The sequence below is a fragment of the Meleagris gallopavo genome, chromosome 4 (genome assembly GCF_905368555.1).
Source record: "Meleagris gallopavo chromosome 4, MGAL_WU_HG_1.1, whole genome shotgun sequence".
Taxonomy (NCBI): Eukaryota; Metazoa; Chordata; class Aves; order Galliformes; family Phasianidae; genus Meleagris; species Meleagris gallopavo.
The window spans coordinates 45,761,806-45,783,100 of record NC_139407.1 but is presented as its reverse complement, the minus strand read 5'-3'; the positions used below and the strand labels follow the sequence as shown (position 1 = coordinate 45,783,100).

Below are 21,295 nucleotides of genomic sequence, written 5' to 3'. Positions count from 1 at the left end.
TCTGAGGATTTGGGATTACATTTCTGTAAAAAGCCCCTCTTTAAATGCTTTAAAATTTCATTATGACATTAAAGTTGGTAGAACAGCTACCAAACACTTTAACAGCAAGTTACAAGCATTTCTCATCTTTACCAGTTTCAGTATCTGCTGTGCTGCATGTTTGTTCCTCTCCCCATTCCAAGTCAGTGGGGTAGTTGGACCGGGCAGCCTGACCTCATTCCCTGTTCTTACTGCTTGTTAATTTTGAAACCTGTTAACTGTCAGACAGGAATTTGTCTCATAAGTTCCTCCAGCTCCCAGTTCTCCATTGCATTCAGGCTGTCTTGCGGTGATTAACTAACATAAACACAGTAGGAATTATTACCAATAATGGGCCTAACCTGAAAGGATGGTGCTCTCAAAGGCTTGTGTGGCTACTTCATACCTCATAAGTTCAACCTCAATAAGCTTCCAGAGTTAACACGTTAATTCCTGTAATATAAAGTTGTTTTGAGACATTGATGGGATTTTTAGCTTACTTCATTGCTTTTAATTAAGCAATGTTTCTGAATATACTTTCAACATGCAACTCAGCAATTGCTCAGTGATAAAATCTTCATTTGTTTTCACTATTCTCCACCTCTTTGCCCCTGTATTCATATGACACTAATCTCTATATCTTAGAAGAGAAAATGTTCATTCTAAGTGATCAGCTACCTTATTGTTGTCTGTCCTTGTAAACTGATGTAGAAAGCTAACTGTTTACTTTTGGTTTTACTGGAGAGTAATATTTCTTTCTACTGAACACAGCTTTTAAAAACATTTTTGTTTCTATTTAAGATCTGGTAGAAATCTTACTCTTTATGTTGAGTATACACCATTGTTTGTAAAGACATGCAAACTCTTTTTTATTCTGCTTAACTGAGTGACCTTTAAGACACAATTTAGGCACAAAGAAAGCCTTAGCGATTGAGTGTCCTTGTTCCTATGGGATTCTAGAAACAACACTAGATACCCAGAAAAATGGATTTGAGAGAAAAATCTGATGGGAAAACTTGATAATGAAGGACAAAGCATCAGTCTACAGCATTACACTGTTCTAGCAGGCAGGCCAGCATCAGCAACTAGCCTGAGGTGAAGGACACACACAGACATGTTGCCCTGTCTCCATATCCTAGCTGCTGGCTCCATGCTTATCAATTAAGAAGTAATTGAACTTGACCTCACTCCCCTCTCAGAGCTCTGGATCACTGTCAGACTCGATCCCCTGCTGTTCTCCAAAGCAGAGTCAGCAGGGGGTGGAAAATGAATGCCTTGAAATGCATGCACTTGGCCATGACCTTAACAAATTCACCCCAAGCTGGTTATTTCTTGTCTGCTGAGCTAGCAGTTTTAGAAGACTGCAGGGCTTGTCTGTGACTGTAAGTCAGAGAATAGGACTGATTTGTGAAACTATCCATTTTTTTTTGTCCACCCCCCCTTTCACTCAGCACAAGAGGGCTCAAGGCCTAACAGGGAGGTCTGAAAACTTGCCACAGTGCATATGACTCATTGTACTGCAAAGGTGGACTCAGGCTTGCCTCTAGTAAGTGCTACAATGAGAAATAGGAGGTTACTTTCATCGACAGGAAAACAGTCTGTACCTTTCTAACCATTACTGAGTCATTGGCTTGTCTCTGCTAAGATGGGATATGGCATTCCAGCAACAATCAGCAGGTCTGTTTCCTTGGGGAATGTTTTATTTTTCAAGAAGATGCCTGTTTGTGTTAATTATTTTCACAGAAGTAATGGTAGCATGTATCACTTAAACTTGTCTTACAGCTGAGTTAGCAAATGCCAATAGTTGTCAAGTATAGTTAGACTGAAGATCTTATTTCATAAAATAGCAAGTGCAGATTGTTACTAATTCTCTTCCTGAATATTTAGTGCAAAGGATTGGATAAAAATACGTAAGTTCTTCTGGAAGGAGACAATCCAAAGACTCCTTCTCTTAGCTCAGTCCCGACATTTGTGAACAATGTACAGAGGTGCCTTTGTGCTTCTTCTGTCTTTTTCTGGCCCTTTGAAGTTTGTTTCTTTTCTGCTCTTTGACTCTACTTTGAGAGAAGAGGTGGAGAATGCTGAGTCTCCATGGAAGAATGCAGTCCAGTAGCTGGAGGAGATTCCTAGAGGGGTCAAGACATAGCTTTGAATCAACAATGAAGGTAGCTCTGCTGCTTTCTGCGTAAGCACTTCAGTATCTAGGCAGTCCTGGGCAGCAATGCTGCCACTGTCCTTCAAAGAGAAAAAAGAATGAGATGAATACCTGCATCCAAAGTATTGACCTAGGTTTCTGAGTGTCACTGTCTCTAAATGTCTAGGTAAAGCTAGATCTAACAGACATAACATCAGTATTAATCCATACATATAATCATATGATACTACATCTTTTTGGACATGGCAGTGTACAAAAGCATCATCCTTCCCACAGATTCTGGCCAGTAGCAAAGTTTCTGTGAAGCTCTGTGGGCCACAGAAAGCCCTGTGGAGGTCCTTCTGATGCAGCTATGGCCATACCCAGGAAAGGGGCAACACAGACGCAATGGTGACATAGAGCCTCCAGGACTTTTACCTCATCCATGGCTCAGCAGAGTTTATGGCTTGCTCTTCCATCCTTCCAAGGTGATAGAATTTCCTGCTAGGGAATTATGAGACTTAATTCCCTGCAGATTGCTTCAAACTTTGTCCTTTGCCAGCAAAATCTACACTTGCCTTCATACCAAACGCACCTGCAAAGATTTTGCAAGCCATAGTTTTATTAGCAATGCAACACACCTTTGTAGTGTTTTTCATCCACCCACATTAGAGCTCTTGATGATGCTGGGAAACATTACTGCCCTCATTGCAGAGATGGGAAAATTATGAAGGAGTCAATGCAGCTTGTACTACATAGTTCAGAACTGGAAGTAATACAGAATTAAAAACCATGTGAATGTATTTTGGAAATACACACTCCGTGGCTACAATTAGTACACACCTCAGTGTCTGTCAGCCAATCTGGGGGATGGGAAAGGAGAGGAAAGGGAAAATTAAAAAGGAAGTTTCTTGAACTGTGCATAAATCAATATATTGCTTTTTCTATATATACTTTTAAAAAATATTTTTTATTGTCAGTACTGTGTTGGTACATATTTCCTACGGGTAGGGTTGACTGAATGCTGAGGCATGTAGAAAGTGTATAGAAAAACGTTAGCAGCAGGCCTAAGCAACCGCCCAGAGCAGTGGAGCTGCCCCAAGAGTTCATTCGGTTCTTGTATTAGATGTCTTGTTCGGATTTTCTTGGCACTTCCCTACCAACTCTATACAGGATCTCTCAGAAAACAGTGTGTATCATGAAGACATAGCCCACTAGTACTTAATGACAGAGCACATACTATTTCCACTCATCTCCCTGAAAGCTTTGTATATCTTTACCTGCAGTTTATCCTCTCTGCTTGTCTGAGGTATGTGTGAGCTCACAGAAACTTGCCTTAGTTGTGACTCTGCCAGCTAGGTCTGCTCTTTGTTTCCAAAGGGCTGCAAGGCAGGACAGGGCATCTGAATTTGGCAGGCAAATAAAAGCTGTTCACAGACTACAAGAAAAACAACTGCTACACAGTTGAGAAGCTCTTGCAGAATCACACAGTGACTCAGAACTTGTCCCTTAAAGCTTGTCATGCTTCATAGCAACTCTGCTCCTGAGAGCACAGTTTTGCACTGCAGTCTTACAGGAGATATATTTTCACATTGTAATAATGGCTTCATTTTCTAGACATGAAGTACATGTCCTCCAATAATATGTGATGAAATGTAGATTGTATGAATTCTGTATCCAGTCTTGTCACCCATGCTGGCAGCCTCTCCTTGGAAGTTTCTAGAGCCACATGCACCTGGTAATGCTTACATTTTCTTTTACATATGCCAGCAAAGCCTGAAGACACAAGTTTCACCTACAAACCACTATCTTGCACATTGATAGATTCAACCTGGGAAAAATATTTTGTGGGAAAATATGTGAAAAGATGTTGAAGGAAAAAATAAAAAAACCTTGCGACAATGAACAGACCAACTTGGCCTGATAGCCCCGGCTTCCTGACCTCAGAAAAGGTCATTCACCTCATGTACCACTGCTGAGACAAAGAGATGGTGAGTAGCCAGACCTGGGCTGGCTCTACTCTCCTTCCAGTGTCCCTGGGCAGTCATCTAGCATCTGCCTGGGTGCTCTGTCAGTACCGGCAGAGTGCAGGCCTTGCACTTCTTGCCTTGGAACCCACTGCTGTCAGTGTGGCACCCAAACAAGCTACCTTTTGCACCTTGTATTGAGCGGGACACTTACCCCCTGAAAGCCCTATCTGAGACCTCTAAGCTCAAGAAAAATTTGGATGAATTGAGAAGAAGTTAAGGGTTTGTTATCTCTTCTGTTCTCCATGTTCCAGATCCAGCTGTGCAAGTGCATCTCTGCTTGTGACAAAAGCAAAGCTGTTTTCTGATGCAGGTGAATTGTGCCAGTCTTTCTGCTGCTTCGAATGCACAGTGAACGTGTCAGCAGAGCTCATCTGTCAGTGCATGGATATTGCTGCACGTCATTGCCACAGACATTGGTGATTGACAAAGCTCAGAGGATAAAGTGACTGAAGAAATTGCCCACAAAGCACAGTGTTATCACTCAGTTTAAGAAACTTATACACTACGAACTGCAAAACATAAGCTGAATGTATTCTTTCCAGACTCCTCACTTTCCAGACAGTTTCATTCAGCCTCCCTGTAGTGCCTTCCTGCCTCCCTATGCTAAGTCCCACTTGGGCACTTAAATCTTTCATTCTCTACTTATTACATTCTTTTCTCATATTTGCAATTTTTCCCTAAAATTATTGGGCATTTTTTTCAAGTGCAAATAGAACTACAAGTCTGAAAGACACATAATTTGCCTTCGGATTTTAAAACAATAAAAAATTATAAAGTATCTTTGCCTTTTGTTTTATTTCTTTGCTAGCTAAAGGACAATCTGTCCTAATTTTAGGAAAAACTGTGAGTTCAGTTGTTATAGACAAACTACTGCACAGCTTCCAGAGGATCTTGAAAAAATAAGACATTACTCTCTGTAAATGCAATTGCTTATTGAGATTCTGAACAAAGGATTCTACTTCAGCAGTCAAATGATTTGCTATTCAAAGAAAGTGAGGCCTTCACTAATAAATGTAAATTTTGTTTTAGAAACTACTGCATGAGTAGAATCAGAAAATTATGATCTATTTTAGACTCAGCCAGTTATTCTTTTTCCCCCCAGAATATTTTTAATGAACACTGATTTTTTTTTCAGGGGTTTTTATCTCACAGTTAATTAGAACATCATCATCTGTCCCAAATCAGTAATAATGTAGTTCTGCTTGCTGAGCAGACAGCAGAATGAATTGCAACTTCAGTTCTTTCATGGCTGATTCATGCACCAGAAGAGAACGAATCTTTTATGTACCACTGCCTTCTGGAATTTTGAAAGAATACACATTTTGAAACAGCTGAAATGGCAGTTACTGCTCAGATACAAATGAAAAACATTCCAGTTACGTGTTGCTGTTTTATTCATGACTGCATGTAATATTAATGCAAAATACTTCTCTTTTAGAAATCTTATCTGTTTGCGATGTTTCAGCTATTTTAGAGGGTAAGGAGTGACAGAATGAGTGATTCTAAGCAGTGAGTCAGCTGTTGTCTACATCTGTAGATAAACAGTATGGCCAGGGTTACACTCATTTAGCTGGATCTTCTAATCATTGCTGTATAAAGGCTGTTCCCCTTGATGTTCAAGGTAATTCAGTTGAGATACTGCCAGTAACTACCAGGGAGAGTTACTGCTGTTTGTAGTCAGACCTTCAGGTACAGCAATTCTGTTCTTAGAATGCAGTAAAAGCCCAATATGTATTAAAACGCAACACTGCCAAGTTTTCCAGAAGTTGATTGTAGTTGGAATTGCTCTTAGACCTGACTTACTTTACTTTTTATAGAAGAGCAGACTCTTCTATATGCTGTTGGTAAGTTTTTTTCCTATGCTAAGAACAATGATGCTGATTCTTAGCAATCTTTTCAGCAATTTGAAATGCTCAGAGTTACAAATCGGTCTTGATTAGTATTCTTTTTCAGATAAGTAAGATCTTTTGGTCTCTTCTACAAATGCTATTGTAAAGAAGCACACATTTTTCCAGACTTTCTAGATACGGAGTTGTGTTTTGTTTTGTTTTTCTTCCCAAGTTCAGACTAAACATGGCAATGCATTTTGTAGTGAACAATCCTATTTGTGTACCATGCACAAAATTCATGTAGACTTTGTTACCAATGCCAACAGAAGAGGGACCAAACCTTTAGCAAAACAAGTACTTCGTAACAGTAGCACCAGCGGTACAGTAGCATTAAGTGGAGCATTAGATACTTCAATGGATAAAACATGTTATTTTGCATTCAAATTCTCTTCTAACTTAAATTTGAAGAGTGGTGTGTTTCAAGCCGATATTTAATGGAAACTGTATCTGTAGTGTACAGTACATATGACTACTCTAACTTTACCAGTTAATGAAAAGAGACAGTGAAGGCATAAGGTGGCATAAAACCCACTAGCAGCAAAGTCACACTGAAGCTCCAAACACAAGAAAGCATCCCTGTTCTTAGGTCTAAACAGGAGCAGTACTGAAATGAAGACGAACCACTGGCTGTCTTGGTTGCTTTGGTTATATGGCAGAGATTTTAATATTTTGTAACAAAAAGGACTCACCACAAAGACACAGTGTATCTGTTCACAGGGTTTTCCAGCATAGCCCATCCCATGTGCTCACATTTACAGCTCCTACCTTACCTCTTCCTCATTCTTGTGCTCTATTGTTTTTTTCAAATATCATATCAGAAGCCAAGGAACAAGTGGTTCTCTGTTAGTTTTTTCCTTTCTCATTTGGTGATTTCTGTAATTTGTTCACATTAAAGGAAACCACTGACCAATGGGTTTATATATTGAGGCTTTAAAACATTTTTTTGGAGAAATTACTAAGACTATGGTAAACATAAGTTGTAGTTTGCCACAGAAACTTGTTTCCAGGATATTTCAGGCAAATGAGAGCTTTTCTCTTCAAAGTCCTTGAGTAGCCGGGGGAGTAAAGAAAAGCTTGGAGACAAAGTGAGCTGATGCAGCATAAGAAACAAATGACATTAGCTTTCCTTCTATCTGTCTGGAATCTATGCCTTTCTTCCCATCAGTCAGATGGTGTTAATCCTTAAAGTGGCATACACTGCAGTGTCCGTGTCCCCTTTGAGTTTGTGGGCAGTGCAATTGCCCAGGAGCCTGCTGCCCAGAGAGGCCCTGACAGGACGAGGAGGAGGAGGAAGGCTGGGGGTACGTGGCCCCATTTCCTTCCTTGCCTCGGGATCCATTCCAGCCATACCAAGACATGCAGGTAGTGCAGGGCAAATAACTCCAGGCTTCGAGCAAGAAAGCAAATATAAAAATGACCATGAAAATTGCACAACCAGTTAAAACTGGTTCCAGCCAGGAACTGAAGTCCTACCTTGAAATACTTACTTAAATCCCATTTGAACGGCATAGATTTACATTCCAGATGAAGCATTAATGGCTTTCACACAATATCCTCAGCAGAGATGCCCCAGCATACCGACCTCTGTGTTTTTGGTAGCTGGAATTTGTAAGTCCTCAAGGAGCTGCATTCTTTTGAGTGTTACTTCTATTTTTGGACTGAGTGCTTTCTTTATTTAGAAAAAAAAACCTGTGCTCTTGTCAAACTGTGGAGACTATATGAGTCATCTATACAATAACACTAAATTACCCCTTTCTGCTACAATGCAGTTCATCATAATCACAAAGGGATTTGTAGAAAAACAACAGAGCTGACAAAGTCTGCTCTTAAGCTTCCTGTGTTTAATCCTGGTGCATGTCACCATCCTAGCAGTGTATTGTTGAGAAATGGGTTGTTATCAGAATGCTGGGTGCTGCAATAGCTCCAAAGTCTCATTTTTTTGCTAATAAAAATGAATGTCTTTTCCTTGACAATTTTTGGCTGCCTATCTGCAGTCACCTGCCTGCACAAGAACTGTGTGAATGCTAATGACAGTTCTGAAGCTTTGATGAATAAAAACTATTTAAGGCTGTTAAGGCTGCCTCATAGGCAGCAGCTCTTGCTCATTCAAATACTTCAAACACAGCCCCCACGAAGCATCACCCGTGGGTTCTGACTTCAGGCAAAACAGAACATAGAGCTTTAGAAAACAGAGTGTTTGGGTGTCACTGGATGAGGTAGCGTACATGATCTACGCAGCCTAATCTACTTACAGCTTGAGTTTTTCTCACATGACTTTGCCATACACCATGACAAGCCTAAGAAGGAGTTTGTAATTGCTGTTCTAAGGGAATACTTCATATGTTGCACTACAGACTGATCAAGCGAGGATTTAAGACATGCTGAACAACATTCAGATCTTCAGGTGTAGTTAGGTGCTCTTTTCCCACGAGCAGATAAAAGACAGGCTGCCAGTATGACAGGAAACACTGTAATGTTGTAACATTATGCAATTAAGGCTGTAACAAAATGCATATGCATGTGGGAGGACGGGTTAAGGTTGCCCAGGCAATCTTATTTCTGGCATTTCCTATATTTTCTGTCTTTGACTTTGTAACCTACACATTCACTCATCTCAGCTCTGTTGAGATTGTAGGCATGACTTGAATATATGTCCTTCTTGCTTAAGTGATTGCATTAGAAAGGTGAATCTTTTGGCACCTTTCCACTGCAGTGGACAACACCAGTCATGGCAGGGGAGTGTTTGTACCAGCCTGGCTGACACCTGCATGGGGCCATTTGCTGGCAACCTGAAGGCCATAGCAGAGGTTTGGAGAAGTGGCAACCAAAACACTGCTTCCCCACCTGTGTCTCCAGGGATGCAACTGCTTCAGAATGAGCCCACTACGCCAAAGAACCTGCAGAGGCTGAACTTGCAGATGGTGTGAGTGAAAAGCTCTGTTTTGCTTAGCAGGATCTGTAATGGCCCTAGTGAGTGTCCTCCTGAGGCTGGCCTGGCACAGCAGGACTTTGCAGTGACCTTTCCTAACACTGCCCAGATGTGCTGCCCCTTGACAGACTGATCCCAGTGTTACACAAGATGGGATGCAGAGAGGCTGGCAAAGGTGCTTACTGCAGCACTGTTTCGGATAGCTTAATACGGAACACAAGGCATTCCTAAAATGGAAAACAAAACTTCTGCTAGGTGTTCTCATATGTATTTTTGAATGAAGACTTAGAACTTTAATTGATTCAAGGGATTCTGCCATCGGGGCTTTTTCTCTGCCTTTTCAGACCAAAATGGCATTCCATGCACAACAGCTGCTTGCACCATGGGGGCACAAAGCAACACACGCAAAAAAAAAAACCAAAAAAAAAAAAAACACCACAGTAGCAGCAGATGGGCAGCTCTGAACGGAAAAGAAAACCCTCAGCTGTTCCATTTTTGATGAGAATTTGGGAGCGTTACATAAGGAGGAAATGAGGAGAAATAAAATTGCAAGCTCAAGAGAAGATAAAATCTGATTAAAACGCTGACTAATATAATTGTAGAGCGTTAGTCAGGCTTTCTTGTGGAAAGGGAAAAATGTCTGCTGTTGTGCTGCTATAGAAACAGTATGGAGTATGCGGGTAGGTAAGGGCATGGAGTGTGTCCCTCCCTTCCCACTTCTCTGTGCTGGAATGAAGATCCTATCTCACTGCAGGCCCTCCTGGCCAGACGTTCGCTTCCAGTGCACAAAGGAATTCTGTTCCTGTTTATGCAGTTTCTCTTAATATTTCTTCTTCCTCCTTCCTTTGTTCTTGTGGAAGGTGATGTGACAGTGCTGTGCCAGGGCAGGAGGTGAGCCCTGTTCTCCCTTCACTTTCCACAGGGATTGGTGACTTTGCTCTGTATTTCGTGAGCCTGGAACATAGGTACTGTGCCCAAAACAAGGAGTTTTCTCGTATTTACTCCTATAAAACCAGAGGACTTGTAGTGCTTTGAAAAGTAAGTACTTCTCTGGAACAAGCAGCCATCATCTGTGTTTCTGAATACTTTGTCCAGGCCACTTGTTTCTTCAAAGATACATGCTAGAATTTAACAACCGCTGCATGAGATAATGACATTTAATTCCTCTGGCTGCTGATAGAAGTGTCCTTCTGAAACATGTAAGCCACATGTAAGCATACTCACTGAGCAATGGCACAAAATAAGAACTAGAAATGCATGCCTACATTGTGGGATGTCATTCACAGCAGCTCTGACCTGTAGCTATCCGGGGTGATATCTCATCTCTGACAGCAGATCTTCCTTCACGTAACTGAGAGGAAGACACAAGAAAATAAATTGCATTAAAGAACAAGAATTAAATTGTATTAATTAATTTAATTTAACAAGAACGGAATTACATTAAAAAGACTGATGGATGAGGAAGTGCGTCCATGTTGTTCTAGAGCTCTTTCTGGTTCCTAGTGCTTAAGACACTGGTTCAAATGTTGAGGAAAGTAATTTGCCGCTGCTGACGAATTTTATGCTAGCATGAAATGCTGTAAAACTGCATTTTCTTATAACCTATAAACGTACTTCTTCATGTGTTGTTAGTTTTATTTCCATCCCAGTGCCTTCCTGTAACAATTGATCCACCGGCTTGAGTACATATTTTATAAGAATACATTTTGTAACTCAGCTTTTCCCCGAGTTTCACCTTTCAGTCTCACTGACTTGTTCGGCTTTTTGTGTTCTGAGATACAGAGAGAGGAGCCCATTCTCTGGTTATTTTAGCACTTTCAGTTTGTCACTAATCATCTCTTTTACAAAATGGAGAATACCTCTGACATCCTGACAGTTCATCCAGGCATCATATTATTTTCATTTCTCTTTCCAGTTTCCCTCCTACCTCTGTGCACTGTGCACTGGAGACACCACAGCTGCACATATTGCTATACTCTAGGCCTGTACACTTATCTCTGTAACAGAGTTAGTTGTATTCTCTGCAGGCCTCTGGAAGGCACTTCACGATCATCCAATCTCATTGCCACCGCAGACAGTCCCATTTTAGAATACTTGATACAAACTCCAGCTCCATTTAAAAGTTAAGTTTGATTTTGCTCTTACCACTCTGTTAGAGAGCCAGTCCAGTGTTTTCCTGCTCTGACCACAAAAACAAGTGTACACCCACTTGTTCTGACGCTGACATTGGCCTCTACTATTGGCTTCCCGGGCATCTCTTTCCCCAAGCCCTCTTTCTTTATCTTGCAAAACTGGATGCACCATGTGTTCTTATCTTTGGCTGAAATAGGCTGCCTGGGCCTTAATCATTGCAGTGATTTTCACTCCTACTTGTTCTGCTTTAGATTTACTCTTTCTTGAGCCCGGGTGAGAGAATCTGACCTCACATTTCAGATATTTTCTGAAATAACGAATCTGAAATAGCTGGATTTACATTTGCCTGTTCACACAGCTCCTACTCACCTTGTGATTAACTAGTCTTTCTTTTCCAAGTGCTGATCTCATAGTTGACGGAAGAAATCTTTGTGATTTATCTCTATAAGCCATTAATATTATCAAACTTTATTATATTTTCAGTAATCTAGTTCTAAGAGGCACCCAATTTCTCCAGCACATTATTCCCATCCTTGTTTGAAGTGGTCTTGTCCCCCGGCTCTGCCAACGGTGGAATTCATTAGCGCATTCACGTTCTTGATGACATCGTTATAATGAAAATACGGAGGAAGAGAGGAGCCCTGATGAGTCCCACGGAATAACTTTCCTCCAGTCTGCCTCATGCACACAGCTCTTTGTCATTGCCTCCTCGTCCTCCGTTCTTCTGTTTGAACAACCAGTTCCTGCTGGACAGTGTCAGGTATTATTAACCCCGAATTTATTAGATCTGCCACTTCTCAGAGAGGTAGACAAATTTGTATCAAGGAAAGAGATCATTCAGAAGTAACATTTCATTTTATCCCATTTATTCCCATACCTTTAATTATTCTTTCCTTCAAAATTTGTCCAAGTTACTGTAAAACATTTCATTTCCTTTTTTTAATGCATATGTTCCATATGATGTGAGAGCTATAGGAAGAGTTCTTGCTTCTCCCACTCTCATCTTCACATGCTTGGTCTGTTGGCGCTCTGAAAACGGACTGATTTCCCCACTGCAATAATTGCCCACGGCTTACTTCACATTACTCATCCTCCTTTTGCTCACAGCTCTCACACAATCTTTTTTATTAAAAATGGAGGCAAAACGCTCATTGGATTTGGAAATGCTGCCAGACTCCCCTTTTTATCTGTATGACCTTCTTCCTGCATAGCAAACCCATTTCTTCTTCCCCGGTCTTCCACACTTTCCCATCTCAAAGACAAGACTTTCTCAGGTGAGGGATCTTCCCCATGATTAGCCCCAGGGTCTCTATTTCCCGTGACCTTAGCTACTAAAATATCAGAGGATCTTCTGTGAAGCCCTTTCCTTTTGCATGAGATACAATGTCTGTACCACTTCTGCTGCTCTGACATAAAGACAACTGGTGTTTCTTTTGTATTCCAGTCTTTGAACCTTCAGCCCTGTTGATTTTTTCAAATTCCATACCCTTTTCGCATTTGGCTTAGAGTGCCTTTTGATAGCATAATTTTACCCACCCACTCATTCTAAACCGCATCTACTTGAAATCTATCAAGTGATTTTTTCTTTTCCTATGACCTCGGTGGCCTTTACAAATAGAACCCATCATCACCTCTTCTTGTTCTGGTGCTGGCAGGGAGAGCGGTCCTTGTGCTGCATCCAGCTCTGCATCCAGCCTTGCTTGCTATTCATAGCACCTGCGCTCACATTTATAGCTGAAAGAGCAGCAGCTACCGAGGGAGCAGCAATCTGCTCCATTATATTCAAGGAATCTTTTTCCACATGAGAACGTAACTTTGCAGCTCTGCACAAGCTCTGTTCAAATGCTTGTTTGCTGCAACTGTGACTGCCTTTGGCCAGGGCCAGCAGCGCACCCCAGTTGTACCCCAACTCCCTTCTCTTTCCCTGCTGAGATTTTGATCCAAACTTCGCTTTGATTTCTTCTTCTTCTGAAAATTAGTGCAGCTATGTGGCGAGGTCCGATTTCCCTGGATGTGGATGGTGGCTCTACCACAGCCCCTTTCCTTCCCCCCTACAGGTGCTGCTCCCCCCATGGGCAGCTCTAACACTGCATCCTGCCACTGAGACCAGGCTTCTGGTGCTCAGAGCCCTCCTGCTTCCACGCCTATCCACCTCTCATCTGCATTTTCCCTTCCTCGCCAATATTTTCTTATCTTTCTTAAGTCACTGTCATATCCATCTTCACGTTTTATTGATTTTTCTGCCCCGTTTCTGTGTCTCTCTGTCAATGAGAAGCGTGTTGGTGGCAGGACGGAGCTCCTCAGCAGCCCTTGATGTTGGATGCTGGGGCTGTCCGACACCCAATTAGGGTCACAAAAACCCGCTTCTGGCCTTCAACATTCAACACGAGGCTGACCTCGGCCCTCATTTTTAAGCGCTTCCAGCAGCGAGCGCACAAACCCTCCCCCCCTGCAGCCACTTCGGCCCCCATCTCGGCCCCCACCTCGGCACGGGGAGGGGATGGGGGCGTGGCCTGGAGATGCCAGCCTCTCTGATTGGTTGTCGGAAGTGGGGCGGGGCTCGAAGCTGGCGGGGGCCGGGAAAAACGCGGCGGGAAGGGCAGCGGTGTTAGTGGGAGTGTTGGGCTGCGCGGGGCTGCGCGATGCGCCTGACGCAGAGCATGTGCACCATCGCCGAGTGCGCGCCCGGCGGTGAGGGCTGCCCCGCGGCTCGGCCTCGCCTGGTTAAGATCGCCGTGGTGGGAGGCAGCGGAGTGGGCAAGACAGGTGAGGCGGATGGGAGGGAGAAAATCGGGGTCGGGACGGCGGCGGCGGAGCTCGGCTAACGCTATCCTGCCTGTCCGCAGCGCTCGTGGTGCGGTTCCTGACGAGGCGCTTCATCGGCGACTACGAGCGGAACGCAGGTGGGCACAGCGGGCGGACGGGGCGGCCCCGGGGGCGGGGGCGGATCAGGCGGATCGGAGCCCGTTGTCGGGGTCCCTCCGCCGGCGATGAGCGCTGGGTGAGCCCCGCAAGCAGCTGTGCTAGTGCTTCGTTCTGCCTTGCCCTGCCAAGTATGCTTTATCTGGTGAAAATGTCCCTCTCTGAAGCAGTGTGTTTTTTTCTTTTTTTTTTTTTTAAATCTAAAGCAATGCAGTGTAACGTAACCCAATGCAAACCCAATGTTTGCTACCCTCCCAAGCTCGGTGCTTGCAGCCAAGCGATCGGGGCGGCCCCGGCTTAGGGGGTAGATGGGGCGATGCTCAGCGCCGAGCGCGGGGCGGCGGGAGGTGTGAGCGGCTGAGCTGCCGGAGTGCGGCGATCTGCTGCGGGAACGGCCCGGGAAACAAGCAGCCACCGAAGCCTCCCAGCCTCTGGGATCGGCCAGCGGAGCGGAGCCCGCAGAAGAATGGCTTCTGAGGGACAGAAATGCTGACCAGGGTACTGCCTTTGTGTACCAAGGACTGGCTGCTGTGCGCAGCGAAGTTACAGCAGTCCTTCAGAAGTGGCAGAGCTGCGAGCTGTGTTGTGCTAAATCCTAGAATCCTATAATCCTAGAACGGCCTGGGTTGAAAAGGACTACAATGATCATCTAGTTTCAACCGCCCTGCTATGTGCAGGGACGCCAACCACCAGACCAGGCTGCCCAGAACAAGTGCCAGGCTTCAGGGCAAGTCAGGACCAGGTTAAATCCCAGGCTTGTTAAATCCCAGTACTGCCATAAGTAGTCATAAATCCCAGGCTTCCAGTAACATTATCACAAATCAAATAAAGAATCTTAACACTCAACCTGAATGACTAATGGGGTAGCAAAAGCAGTGCAGTCTGTCTGAGAAGTATGTGTGTGTGAACCTGTTGCTGTTCTGCCAGGTAACCTCTACAGCCGGCACATCCAGATTGACGGGGAGGTGCTGGCCATCCAAGTGCAGGACACCCCGGGTGTGCAGGTGAGTCAGACGCATCCACGCAGATTATCGAAGCAGCCCGGAGTTGGTGTGCGTGTCTGTCTGCTGCAGCATCTTGTTCCGCTCTTCCTAGTGACATTCTGCTGCCTGTTTCAGTGCAGAGCTCCAGGTGGGGGAGCTGGCAACCTGTGCCTTAGCCACAGCTGCCAAGCCAGATGGGTTGGGTGCCTGAAGTTTGCTGGTAGTAAAAAGAAACGGCTCACTGTTTTGAGTGAATCGTTTGTATGCTGGAGGCCCATTGCTTTGGAATGGCTGAATTACTGAAGTGCCTTGTTCTCATATATTAGGAACATTAGGTGGAAAAAAACCAACTCGCTTTGCGCAAATATGGTACATATGTGGAAGAAAATGTCATGGCTACTGCCCAACAAAACTCATACATTTATATAATAAAAAGTGAAGTCTACTGTATTGGAGCTGTGTTCATTAAGATATTACAGTTTGAAGTTCTGAATGTATAGACCTGAGCGGTGCTGGAATTTTGCCTTTTTGAACTGGGCAACACTCCAGGTCTAAATGTTTCCAGCTCATATCTTTGCTTCCCCAGACTTGCTGTCTAGCCAGTTAATTTCCCATTCTGTGGAACTACAAAGTCTTTCTCTGCATGCAGAACGACTCAGGTCAATTTTCTGTTTGAGTATAGCAAACTCCAGTGTTAAATTCCATTTTTTTTTTTTTTTGCAGCTGAATCAACATATGTATTTATTTGACACGCTCAGATTAAGTTTTGTACTTACAATGTGAAATGCAGATACGTACGTCTGAAGCTGTAAAATGCTATTTAGATTTAAAGGAGCCTTTTAAAAGTCTTTTACGACCTCAACCGTCTAATTTGAGACCATTCATTCTACAGATTCATGAACACAGCCTGGATTGTAATGAGCAGCTGAACAGATGCATTCGCTGGGCAGACGCCCTGGTGATTGTCTTTTCCATCACAGACTATAAGAGCTACGAACTACTCAGTCACCTGTACCACCACGTTCGGCAGATGCATCCAGGAAATGCTGTCCCTGTTGTCATCATAGCAAACAAAGCTGATCTCTTGCATATTAAAGAGGTGGAGCCTCAGCACGGACTTCAGCTGGCCAACATGCTGGGCTGTGCTTTCTATGAAGTGTCTGTCAGTGAAAACTACAACGATGTCTTCAATGCCTTCCATGTCCTCTGCAAAGAAGTCAGTAAACAACAGACCACCAACAGCACCCCCGAGAGACGGAGAACTTCTCTCATTCCACGGCCCAAATCACCCAACATGCAGGATCTGAAGAGGAGGTTTAAGCAAGCTCTGTCTGCCAAAGTGAGGACTGTCACGTCTGTCTGACAGCAGGGCCAAGAAGAGGCGTTGTTCTTCTCAACGTTTCTCCCAAGTTTGAAACCCGGGGTGTCTAACACTGGCACGTCTGCTGCCTGATATTGTGACAGGATGGTTCAGGCAGCGTTCTGCATGGCTGTAGAAACGAGAAGTTGCTTGAACAATGAACAGTGGCAGATGGGAAAAGAATAAAAACAGACAAAAAAAAAACCCCACAGAAATAGTCTTGAAATGGCTCTAGGATGTAACTTGTAGGACAAGTATTTTCATTTGGAAATGGACCTTTCCAATAAATGCCTTTTTCTCTGATGGGACAGATCTGGCTTAATGTTTGTGTAGAGACAACCTTCTAGCTGTGACTCTCAACTTGTACTTGTGCAGGGAAACACCCCAAACTGTAGTTCACTGTTCAGAAGTAACCACTCCAGTTTTACAACACTTTCACTTGGATGAAGGACAGCATGATATATCTGTTCAATTTATTGCCCAGTAGAGCTGTTTATTTCACTTGTATTTCAAAACAAACAAGAACACATACAACTGTTCTGTAAAAGTAAGTGTGAAGTCAGTGGGCATGACTAGGTATCATGGCTGTACACAGTGGTCCTTTACTTTTTTATTGGCTATGTTATTGCTGACAACTTGACCAGATTCTTTGTATGCAAAACTATTGTGCATAGGGTGTAAACATATGTAATTACAAATATCTGGTGGGTCTTTTTTACTGTCTGAAAAAAACACTGTTGAGACTGAATGATCTAACACAGAGCTTTCTAAGAATAAGCCTGGAGTTGGAGTGATAGTCCATTACAGCTACCAGTGTGAGACACTTTTCTCTTCTTTCTTTCTTTCCCTGGTGTATAATAGGCAGAGAAAGAACCAGTGATTGAACTTGATGTGAAGCATGGCTGCCCCAGGGCAATGAAGCTGGCTGTTTGTTCAGAGCTGAGCCGGTCCCTGTTCATCCTTAAACACATGTGGCTGACTTAAGCATTTCTTCTTATTTTATTTTTTTTCTCTACATTGAGCCAATGGAGTTCACAGGCTAAAGGCCTTACACACATGCACTTTAAAAAGCCAGTTGTGCTTTTGTTTGAACTGTAAGTTATTTATTTTATGTACAGTTACTTTCAGCATTAAATTTTGAATTGTGTATTTTCTCGTGTGTTCTTCCTGTGTGTGAGAAACAATTGGTAATAGCCAGCAAAGCCTGGAGACAAAGTAATTGTTTTCTCAGGGTGTTTAACATACACTGCAGAAACTGTAAGAAAGTCTTTGCTGCCTATGCTGTTGATTTATTAGCATAATCTGCAGGGGGAAAGCTCTCATAACGTCTTTCCAACTTTTACGAAACTATTTCAGAAGGCCTACTGAAAATTAAAATTGGATTCTTCATACTCCCTTGTCAGAAAACTCCAGCGAGGAGAGAATGAGGTAAGGTGGGTCAGTGTTTGGCAGAACAATGTTTTAAGGGGCTTTTGGTCTCTTTAAAAAAAATATGCACAACAGCTTTATATGGACTGGTGTGACAATGAAGAATTGAATCAAATTACTACAAGCCTTGAACTTGATTTGTTTGCATTATAGGGATTTTAGGCTGGGCACTCCTGAGGGGGATGTTCATGCTAGACGTAGAGTGGCTGCCATGCGTGTTCTCCCCTGATTAGCACACAGCTCTAATGGTGGAAATACTGGTCATGCTGATGGTAATCTTTGATGTGAGCTACCACTCTCACCTGACCAAGTAACTCAGGACTAGAATTCAAACACAACGGCCCCGCAAGTCTGAGCTTACACTCAAATGCTGTTTCACTGATTTCTGTGCCATCTCCATGTGCCAACGGTGGCCTTTCATTTTCCCTACCCACAGCTGGTGAGCACAGTTCTGTGTCACATGCAGAGGGCTTTGGCACTCCTTGCTGTGGTCCAGCACCCTGCACTCTCCCAAGCAGTCCCGTGTGGCTCCTGCTCATGTACAGCTGGCAGGAGACCACTCATTGCCCAGGTCTTTTCTCCAGCATATGCTACTTGTAGCTATGACAGCTATTTTCTACAAATAGGAGATAATTATTACACCAGGGCCACTGGAAAGACCCCACTCCAGTCTTGGTCTAGGAGAGGAGTGGGCTTTTTGTGACTGTCTGCATTCATCTCTTCAGCCACTGAGTACCAGATGGTGGCTGGATCCCAGCATCAGGGCCACAGCTGTAGCCACACTGGCTGAAAAGATCCCACCAAGGGGAGCCTGGAAAATCAATCACTGGCTCAGCCAGAGGAGCTGCTTCATTCACAGGAGGCGCAGAAGAACCAGTGTCTGCTTAAATCCTGCACCCCTCTCATTACCCTGCAGAACACATCCTCAGATGGCCAGGTCAGAGACCTGACTCATGAAAGAAAGTGGAAGAGAGAAGGTCACAACTGTGGGCCTCCATCACCTCAGGAACACAGCAGCAGCTCAGAGATATGAATGCCTGAGCCTGCTTGGGGCTGCAGAGGTCAGCAGTGGTTGCAGGAGGTAAAAGAGCCTTTCTGCCACCAACAGAGCATGGAAACCCGTTGAGGACATCTCCAAGAGAGAAAGTTTTGGTTCTTAGGGGTAATCAAAAACTGCAAAAAAGAGGGGTGGCAGGAATATGCAGTCCTGGTATGCATAGCCTGTGTCCTAAGAGGGAAAGAGATGAGGACTGAGCATTGCAAAAGCACTGCTTTATTGATTACATAATTCACAAAACATCTATATTCTAAGATTAAATGATATAGAAAGAAGAGGAAATGCAGAGAAAGGCTATTTGCTCTCAAGCTGTTCTGCTCAAAATATTTCTTGAGCTTTTAACATTGCAATCTCATAATATTTCTCATTTTTTACAGCACAAAGTTCCATTCTAAAGTCATTCTTATAAATTGTTCTTTCATAGAGGCAACATTGTCCATGCTTTATAGTTGGTCCTTTGTTTCCTTCTAGCCACTCAAAAGTGAATTTAAACAAAATGCAGCCTTTTCTGGAGACCATTATAAACATTTAAGAGAACTTAAGCAGGCTACTAAACAAAGGTTAAAGAGCTACTTCCTATTTAAGCTATTCCTTTGACATCAGAAAGAATGCTATGTTCAAGCAAACTTCATATACAATTTGACATTCTCATTCTTAGTGGGAGCTGTAGTCTTAGCCTTTCTCAGATGAACCAAGAGGATGCAGCTTCAGAGCTCCACCATTTTATGTTGCAATTTGGAACATTTTGTGCTACGCACAATCACAGTCTCTACTGGCTAATGCTGTTTTATCTAAGATTATATCAATTTGTTATAAAGAAAAATTACAGAACTGAATGTGATAGCAGCTCTTTCATTATCATAAATGAAACATAAAAGCTGCTTTCTTATCATGCTGTTCAGAAATCTAGCTCAAAAAAAACCTGTCACAGTGGCCTCTTGAAAATGGGAACATGCTTTTTTTCCCCCTCTTTTTTAAATGCATGTGAGGGAAGGATTCTTCCAAGGTTACCATCACCCCATCACAGCCCATATGTCCGCCTTGTATTAAACTGCAGAGAAGTGTGCCATCAGAAACAGCCTTTTCTCTTGGGATTGTGGGTGGAGAAACTAGAGCAGGAAATGGAAACCTGCGAGAGGAACAACCACGTAACTCAGCCCTCCATCCTGCTGCTCTATTGTGGCTGGGAGAGCATCACTGCACTGGGAGCTGCTCTGCCAGCTGAACTGGGGCTGTGCTCCACGGTCCCTCTCTGAGTGTAATGAGCAGAGGCTGTTAATACTGTATAAGGCACACATCTTTTGCAAGATGACATGGCAGAGAGATGGATATTGCTACCCTTTACCTCCCTCAGCAGCATTTCCCAGCAGAATCAACTCCAGAAAAACACTGGCATTACTTGCAGGGAAAAGTGCTGCTCAGGGAGTGCACATTCAGCCTGCCTTGTTCTCAGTTGCTTCTATTCTAGGGAGTCATTACAGGCAATCATCCTCGTGGGTGCTGAGTGGAGGGGGTGATTCAGCACCACGCTGTGTGACCCTTAAGGAGAAGGTGGTACAGGACAAATGGACCAGCTTTAGGAGCCCCCTGTGAGCTGCACAGTTCTCTTGCAGTGAAGTACCCAGCTGTACAGTAGGGGACATGCTGCTTTTCAAAGGGCTGTTGGGAACAGTGACAAACCAGGGACTTGATGCTTCCAGCCAAGGCAGCCATCAATCTTCTCCACGGATCCTCCCACGTCAGATATCAGGATCAGGTTGGGGATGATCAGCTGCAAACAACTGCTCAATAGCACCCTGTGGTGTCAGGAGTGCTGAGGAGAGCACAATTACCTGTAAGAAGGGAGGAAAGAAGCAAGAAGTCAAAATTAAGGGGATCAAGACTGACTGCAGCATTAATGAGCTGTGATATGGACTGTTCCCTTATCCAGCACAAGACACGCTGTGTGTTTCTGGTGTTTACTGACAGGGCCGTGCGACCTGCCCAGCAAAACCGTCTGCTCACTAATAACTGCAGTTAAATCATTTAAGGAACATAATGACTAGTAGCATTGTATTCTTAATGAACGTGTGCTTTGATTCACTTCTACCCACGTGTACCCAGTGATTTGTTGTGACTGCCATTGTGTTTGCTGTGAGGCACCAAAGGAGCAGCCAGCAGCTTCCTTTCCTATAGCACAGGGTTTTGCCAGCAGGCAGTTTTGAATGACTGCCATTCACCCTTGTTCAAGGCGGGACAAGAGTTACAGAAGTGCTGCTGGTCTGCTGTGACTACTGGGGGAACTGCAGCCCATGCTCAGGAGTGTCCCTGTGGGCAAGACAAGTGCTCTTCTGCACGTCAAGACCATGCTCAACCTCAGACGCTGTTGGGATGCTGTTGCTTTTGTTTGGTCAGGTTTTTAACCCAAGCTGG

The 21,295-nt window shown here is 43.7% G+C and overlaps 2 protein-coding genes and 1 long non-coding RNA gene across 4 annotated transcripts in view; 1 reads left to right on the top strand and 2 right to left on the bottom strand.

Moving 5' to 3' along the window:
* Positions 1-1,700: 1,700 nt before the first annotated feature.
* LOC146544490 (uncharacterized) lies at positions 1,701-6,912 on the bottom strand. Its single transcript, XR_014883152.1, has 2 exons — positions 6,761-6,912; positions 1,701-2,253 (listed from the first exon to the last, which is right to left on the bottom strand). It is a non-coding gene; the product is annotated as an uncharacterized LOC146544490 (long non-coding RNA).
* Positions 6,913-13,712: 6,800 nt separating this feature from the next.
* On the top strand, positions 13,713-17,547 carry RASL11B (RAS like family 11 member B). The gene is made up of 4 exons (XM_003205814.5): positions 13,713-13,899; positions 13,980-14,036; positions 14,983-15,059; positions 15,931-17,547. The coding sequence occupies exons 1-4, from the start codon at positions 13,776-13,778 to the stop codon at positions 16,399-16,401; spliced, it is 729 nt and encodes a 242-aa protein (XP_003205862.1). The 5' UTR covers positions 13,713-13,775; the 3' UTR covers positions 16,402-17,547.
* Positions 17,548-19,083: 1,536 nt separating this feature from the next.
* Positions 19,084-21,295, bottom strand: part of SCFD2 (sec1 family domain containing 2) — a 175,215-nt gene continuing 173,003 nt past the window's right edge. For both annotated transcript variants that reach the window (XM_085223150.1, XM_085223149.1), the window contains exon 9: positions 19,084-20,715. In XM_085223150.1, coding sequence (XP_085079276.1) covers positions 20,623-20,715 — 93 coding nt within the window. In that variant the 3' untranslated portion in view covers positions 19,084-20,622. The remainder of the gene's footprint in view (positions 20,716-21,295) is intronic.

Bases quoted from the DNA above. Each gene is read 5' to 3' on its own strand.
- RASL11B (XM_003205814.5), top strand. From the start codon at position 13,776: ATGCGCCTGACGCAGAGCATGTGCACCATCGCCGAGTGCGCGCCCGGC. The intron at 13,900-13,979 runs GTGAGGCGGATG...GCCTGTCCGCAG, and splicing joins CAGCGGAGTGGGCAAGACAG to CGCTCGTGGTGCGGTTCCTG. The intron at 15,060-15,930 runs GTGAGTCAGACG...TTCATTCTACAG, and splicing joins AGGACACCCCGGGTGTGCAG to ATTCATGAACACAGCCTGGA.